This window comes from Hirundo rustica (genome assembly GCF_015227805.2).
Source record: "Hirundo rustica isolate bHirRus1 chromosome 27 unlocalized genomic scaffold, bHirRus1.pri.v3 SUPER_27_unloc_BUSCO_368535at7742, whole genome shotgun sequence".
Classification (NCBI taxonomy): domain Eukaryota; kingdom Metazoa; phylum Chordata; class Aves; order Passeriformes; family Hirundinidae; genus Hirundo; species Hirundo rustica.
The window spans coordinates 1-7,080 of record NW_026690186.1 but is presented as its reverse complement, the minus strand read 5'-3'; the positions used below and the strand labels follow the sequence as shown (position 1 = coordinate 7,080).

Sequence of the window (7,080 nt, the reverse complement as noted above, 5' to 3'; positions counted from 1 at the left end):
GGGATCTGTCCCCACGGGGGCTGGCAGGGCCTGGCAGGGCCTGGCAGAGGGTGCAGGACCCCTCACTCTTCACCTGGGTGCTCCCCCACTGCCCACTTGGCCTTCACGTCCCGGAAAGGAGTGATGTCCTCGTAGGTGGCCATCTGCTCCACCTCCAGCCCCTGCAGCAACGACAAGGAGGGTGGGACATGGCAGGAGGTTCCAGCCACAGCACATCCCTTGGGACACCCAGCTGGGGACCCTCCCAGGCTGTTCCCCCCGAGACTGGAGCAGCTTCTAACAGGGAGAGAGGATGGAGATGGTTGGATGTTGGATGTTGGATGTTGGATGTTGGATGTTGGATGTTGGATGTGCACTGGCTGCTTCTTGGGGCAGCTCAGCACAGCTGAGGCATAATTTGGGATGAAGGTGCCCTGATCCTCCTCCCAAGGAAGGGGTGGCAAGGTGACCCCCAGCAGACACCTAGCAGGGGCAGAACCCCCTGTGTCAAGGCTCAGGGTGATGTTAGGGAGGTCCTGCTATCATTAATTACCTCATAGGTGTGGTCCTCCTCTGGGCTTTTCTTGTCTTCACCCTATGGAGAGTCACAGGTTGGTGTCAGCGCCCACCAGGATCCCCTGGCCCCGGCCTTGGTCCCCCAGGCCAGGTCCTACCACTTGCACAGGCACATCCATGGAGTCCCCACACAGCATTTGAGATGGTTATGTTCCCACTTCAGGTATATCCATGTCCCCATCCCCATCCCACGCTCAGGACTGGCCTGCCTGGGATGCGCTGCAGGACACTGCTGCGAGCCCAGCTGGGGCCGTCCCCTCTGCTGGAGGCACTGTCACTTGCCTTGTCTAGGAAGAGGAGGATGGGGATGCTGATGAAGATGACGAGCAGGATGGACTGAATGATGATGATGGCGTCTTTCAGCGTGTTCCTGTTCTGGATCTGCGTGATGCTGCTGGAACCTGGGAGCGACAGCACAGGGAGAGCCCAGGTCTCACCTCTGTGCTGGGCTGCAGGGACAGGGACGAGCTCGCCATGGCCAGAGTGTGTCACCAAGGGGGTATGTGGGGCCAGGGTGACCTGTCCTCTGCATTGGGAGAGACCAGAGCCCTGCAGCTGCCCCCAGGATTGGCATCAGGGACCAGCTCTGGGATGGGACACCTTGGGTGGCACCCGGCAGTCACCAGGAGCAGGACAAATCTGATTTATTAGAGGAACATGTCCCTGGTTTTTTTGCCAGGGCAGACCCTGGGAGGTTGTCCCGCTGCGTGGGGCTGGCAGTGAGGAACAGCAGCTCTGTGGTGCCATAAAGCACCCACAGCTGGGTCGGGGAGGGTCCCACCAGCACAGGAGGAGGTGTGGGAGCACCCTGTGGGGTTCATATGGAGGGGGAAATGGGAGAGGAGCAGAAAAAGCATCTCCTGGCATGCAGGACAGGGAGCTGCCACTCACCCATGATCCGGAGCTCTGTCCCACACGAGTGCAGATTCTCCTTCTGCACCAGGCCCTTCTGGTCACACACGTAGATCCCTTTGTCCTGGTGGGTGGCCCTGAAGAGGGTGAGGTTGATGAAGGTGTTCGTCCTCTCGATGCTGTAGCTGGACGTGTTCTGATCCAGCACAGAGACATCATCCCTGTCCTCTGCCATCTTGTACCACTGCATGAGCTGGGGCTCCTTGGTGTAGCACATGAGGTAGATGGGCATGTTCTTCTTGATGGACACATACCGCATGTTCTGGTACACAGGGGGACACTTGGCACCTGCAGGGGACAAGGCTGTCACTGCAGCCCCTCCCATGAGAGCCCCCAGCACCTCCCAAACAAAGAGCTTCCCATTTTCATGCTGCTTTTGAGCACCCAGCTTGGTTCTGGTGAATTGTCCTCATCCCACACTCCTCCAGGGAATGGTCCCGGCCCCGAGGCTGCCAGAGCTCCAGGAGTGTTTGGACAGCGCTGCCAGGGATGCACAGGGTGGGGTTGTTGGGGTGTCCTGGGCAGAGCCAGGAGTGATCCCTGTGGATCCCTTCCAGTCAGGATATTCTGTGATTCTGTGAGATCTCAGGCTTTTGGTGGAAGTCTGCTGCTTTTAATGGAAACTCCAATTTTCTGTGGGAATACCTTTGCTCCAATACTTCTGTCCTGCTCCCACCCCTCTCTGTGCACATTTAGTTAATCCTAGGTCCAAAATTACAACCTGTGGAACCCCAGCTGGTTTCTCTTTTGCTTTTTGTGCCTTTTTGGTTTATTTTGTATTTTTCTGGCTATGTTTTAGTCCCAGAGTGGTGACTTTGAGAGCCCCTTTGGGTTGCAGAGGTCACTCTTGGAGCCCCATGGGTGGGAATGGCACAAGCCCAGCACTGGTCCCAGACTTGGTCACACAGCAAATGCAGAGGGAAAACCCGTGAGGAAAAGGCAAGACAAAGCAGATCTGGCTTTGCAGAGGCAGAGGAAGGTGCAGGAGTGGGGATGAGCCATGGGGGATGTCACAGGCTGGGAATGGCCTGTGTGGGGGAAAGGCCTGAGGTGGTGGGACAGCGGCTCTGTGGGCACAGGAGGAACCCAGGGAGACGCACGCAGGGGAAGGGCCCAGCAGGTCTGAGGGTACCTGTGCTGTTCCCGGTGTCGTTCTTGTCTGCTGAGATCCCACCTGCAAGACAGGAGAAGGGTCTGAGATCATGGCCAGGAGCGCACCAGGATGTCCTCAGTGGGATGGACGTGCCCTGTCCTGCCCACTCCATATGCGATGAGCTCTGAGGAGCAACAGCAGAGCCCTCTCGGAGGACCTGGGGAAGCACAAATTTGGGTACAAACCCTTCAATTTCCATCCTGTCTCCTGAAAGTTTTCCCCGTTGTTTTCTGGTTGATACCTCAGTGAAACCTGCTCCCTATAATGTCCCCGAGGCTGGTGTCTCTTGGGAAGGCTCCAGATAACTCCCAGCTCTGCATTTCCACTCTCTGAACCAACCAGAAACCCTTCCCTGCTGCTGTTTCCTGGGCTCGGAGCCCTGTGATGGCCAGAGGTGTTCCCAGATCCTGGGCCCACACAGCCCCCTGGGACAAGGGCTGTGGCTTGGTGCTGTGGGACCTGCAGTGCAGGAAGCAGGGTGAGGTGGGGACCCCCCCAGCACCCACGGGTGCCCTGCCCGCAGCTCCAGTGCTGCTGGGCCTGGTTCCTCTTGCTGCAGCTGGGCAGGAAGCCCCAGCCCTGTTTACTGCCCCGCTTGAGCGCCCAGCTCCCTCCTCTCGATGGAGATTCACCAAACGCCGTGGAGGAGCTGGCACGGAGGTGGGGCTGCCCCTCCCTGCAGGGCAGCTGCACGCCTCCCTATCCCCAGCAGGAGAAGAAGGAACAGAAAAAGAAGAAGGAAGGTTCAATTCCCCAGCCTGAGCTTTGTGCCACGCTCCTCCAAACTCCCAGCCTGCAGGGACCTCCTGGCTTGGACACGGGCTCCTCTCATTGCCCCAGAGCCCCTTTCAGGTCCCTGCTGCCCTGTTGATATTCAGCACCGACGCCTCTGCAGGCAAATCCTGCCTTCCAGCCCCATTCCATTTTTCCCTAGGATGGGAGATGCCCTTTGTCCCGGCTGTGCGCCCGCTGTGTGTCCCTGTCACCTGCAGTGCCACTGGCCAAGGCTTTGCTCTCCAGGTTCTGTTGGTGTTTTTAGAGGAAGATCAGGCTGGTCCCTCACCTGAAAGCCCTCACACCACTCCAAGTCAGGAGTTCCATTGGAGCCACAGGTGGGCTGAACTTCCCCTGTCCTCCCCGAAGCCATCATGAGAGCCACGTTCAAACCCTGCAGCCTTGGATCCACGCTGGACTTGTGTGGCCACCACAGGAAGCCCTTAAAGGCTCTTTGTCCTGTGGGCACACGTTTCCCTCTGAGGGTGGGATCTGCTGCAGGTTCTCGTAGCTGTCCCTGCACCAGGCAAGAGGAGCTGGAAGGGGACAGGAGCCATGTCCTGGGTTTTGCTGCTGCTTCTCCAATGGGAACAGTGCAGGGATGTTCACACAGACCCCACAAATCACCCCAAAACCCTTTTTTCCTCCCATTTCTCCTCTGCTCCTGGGCACTGAACCCCACAGAGCAGAGATGTGGCTTGGCCATGGCCTTGGCCACGTGCCAGCCCCATCCCCAGGCCTTTGAGAGTAATAAATGGTTAAAAAACCCTCAACAACCCTCCTTTCCTGCCACCTGCAGCCCCAGCCAGGCTGCTCGGCCAAAGCCACCTGCCTGCCCAGAATGTGTCCTGGCTGCACACCCCAAACCCAAGGCAGGCACTGGGCTGTGAGCCCCGCGTGCCCTCCTGGGCCCCCCGGGAGGCTCCCAGCACAGAGCAGGACCGAGAGAGACCAGCACAAAGCTTAAAATGATTGCCCTGAGAGGCAGCAGAGCCGGGGGAAGGCCCCGAGCAGGAGACACCCCCAGGCCATTGTCCCGGCTGCTTGCTCTGAAGTGCAAACCCCGTTTGGTGCCTACCTGTGAGCAGAGCCAGCAGCCAGAGGGTCACCGGGAGCAGCCAGAGCCTCGTGCCCAGATCAGCCATATTTCAGTGCCCGGGGCAGGCAAACATCCAAGCTGTGCTTCTGCAGGAACAGCGGCTGCTCCCACCACCCTGGCCCCGGTACCTAAAAATGGCAAAGCTGCCGCTCCGTGCGCGGCCCCTTTCCTGCTCATGTAAATCCTCCCCGCTGGGGACTTTCCCTCGGGGCTGGTTTTGAATGCGGCGCAGACGCTGGGGCGGCCGTGCCTGTGGGCTGGGCACCATCCAGCCCCGGGTCCCTGGGCTTCATCCATCCTCCTGTCCCCGGGCACTGCCCACCTTGGTGTCCCCGGGCACTGCCCATCCTCCTGTCCCCGGGCACTGCCCACCCTGGTGTCCCTGAGCACTGCCCATCCTCCTGTCCCCGGGCACTGTCCATCACCCTGGCCCCGGGCACTGCCCACCCTGGTGTCCCCGGGCACTGCCCACCTTGGTGTCCCCGGGCACTGTCCATCCTCCTGTCCCCGGGCACTGCCCATCCTCCTGTCCCCGGGCACTGCCCACCCTGGTGTCCCCGGGCACTGCTCATCCTTCTGTCCCCGGGCACTGCTCATCCTCCTGTCCCCGGGCACTGCCCACCCTGGTGTCCCCTGCTGGCTCCCCGTGGTGCCAATATTCCCTGGAGGTGGCCAGGACCGGTGTGGACCTGCAGCAGAGCTGGGGATGAGCCCATGGGCAAAGCGGGAGATGCCAAACCTGGGCTGAGTGCAGGATGTGCCCAGGGAATGGGATTGGTGCTGCCTGGCCACGTCCCTGGGGGACAGGGTGGGGGTGACCCCCAGGGTTTCCCCCCAGCTCCACAGATGCCCCCAGGGTGTTTGGCCCTGAAGGGGACGGGGAGGGATTGATGGTAGCCAAGAGCTGCAGCAGGAATGGGGTAAGAACAGGGGATGTTTGTGGAGTCGTGGGATGCGCTGGGATGGGTCCCCCAGCTCCCATCCCTGCATCCCAGGGAGACCAGAAATCTAAAATCATAGCAGCATGAGTCAATCACAAAATCATTATGTCTTGAAAAGACATTTAGGATCATCAGCTCAGCAGCACCGCCGTGATCACCTCTAACCCTTGTCCTCCTGTGCAACATCCACATGTTTTTTGAGCACTCCCATGGAGAAGATGAGAGGGGGAAATGCCAAAATAAGGAGTCACTCGGGTGCCAGCCATGCCCACCCCTTCTCCACACCCCATTTGCCACTTCCAAGACCCTTCTCCAAGGAACCTGGAGACAGCCAGGCCCCAGGGAAGCACAGTGAGGCCCCCCAAGGTGTGCTCCGATGCAGAAACCGTTTCCCCCAGGCTCTGCCCCACCCCCGGTTGTTGCGCGTTATCGGCTGTGAGTGAGCACTGAACTGTAACTCCAGTGAAAAACACCTTTGGGTACTTCTGCCAGTCGTGCTGGTCCCCAGAGCCCAGTGCCACTGCCCGGGGCCTCCCCAAACCTTCATCTTCTGCAGGCTGGATGGGTTTTTTTTCCAGTTCTGAGCATCTGGTGGGTGCTGGGAACCAGCCCTAGCCTGATTTTGAATGCAAAGGGACAGGAAGCAAGATAAATAAAGTTTTCCAGAGAAAAACTGGCTCCATGAGGGAACAATGATAGAAGAGGTGCCTTCTGCTGGTTCTGTTCATAGGAGCAGCCCTGCCAAGTCCTTGCTGCCATCACCCCTGGGTCTGGCTGGAAGAGCAGAGCCTGGCCCTGATATCCCAGCAGGGCAAAGGGAAAGGGATACCCACGTGCTTGGCAGGCATTGGAGGGGTTTCCATGGGGCTCTGGGGCTGCAGATGGGAGCTGGGATGCTGGAGGTGCCTGGGGAAGCCCTGTGAATTAAAACCAGGAGAGAGGAGGGTTTGCAGTGGCAGCGGCCAGATCAGCCCCTGTGCTGCCTGAGCACCCTTGCAAGGCACAGAGGGGCTCGGGCTCCCCCGGAGACCCCTGTGCTTAAGCAACCATCACACGGGCTGTAGGGGAACCCACGGGGAAGGTCTCGTGTCCCCACGCCTGTTCCCCTGGGCCACTCTGGCTCCACGGCTCCCAGAGCAGAGCCAGTGCCGGCAGCCGCAGCTTCCCCACCCTCGCCAGATCCCTGCGCGGGGTTTGGGTTTCACAGCGCCCGGGCTGTGGGTGGGCTGTGCCGCGGCCCCTGCAGCCCCCGCCTGCCTGCACAGCCGGCTCTGCCCGGTTACGCCAGCCCCGGGACGAGCTGTTCCAGCGGCCCCGGGGACGTCAGCGGGGCCCGGGGCGGCTCCTCCTCGCTGACGCACAACCTCCTCCACGCACCCCTGTCCTCTCCCGGTGATGCTCACCTGCTCCCCGTGGCTGCTGGCGTGGGGTCGGAGCCTGTGCGGGCCAGCTCGGGGCTTGAATCTGCTCCAGACCCTCGTGTGTCCCTGGTGGAGCCCACAGCAGCGTCTCCTGCGGCTCCCAGTGTCAGCGAGCACCGAGGGCTGCAGGGGATGGGGTCACGGGCAGAGCAGAAGCTCTGGGAGCTGGGCTGGAGGTCCTGGAGGACAGCCCTGGGGCCTCTGTGCAGGATGAGATCCTCAGGT

The 7,080-nt window shown here is 60.4% G+C and overlaps 1 protein-coding gene across 1 annotated transcript; it reads right to left on the bottom strand.

Moving 5' to 3' along the window:
- On the bottom strand, window positions 1-4,609 carry CD79B (CD79b molecule). The gene is made up of 6 exons (XM_040091495.2): window positions 4,473-4,609; window positions 2,600-2,641; window positions 1,447-1,755; window positions 838-956; window positions 533-574; window positions 1-161 (listed from the first exon to the last, which is right to left on the bottom strand). The coding sequence occupies exons 1-6, from the start codon at window positions 4,537-4,539 to the stop codon at window positions 63-65; spliced, it is 678 nt and encodes a 225-aa protein (XP_039947429.1). The 5' UTR covers window positions 4,540-4,609; the 3' UTR covers window positions 1-62.
- Window positions 4,610-7,080: the final 2,471 nt, after the last annotated feature.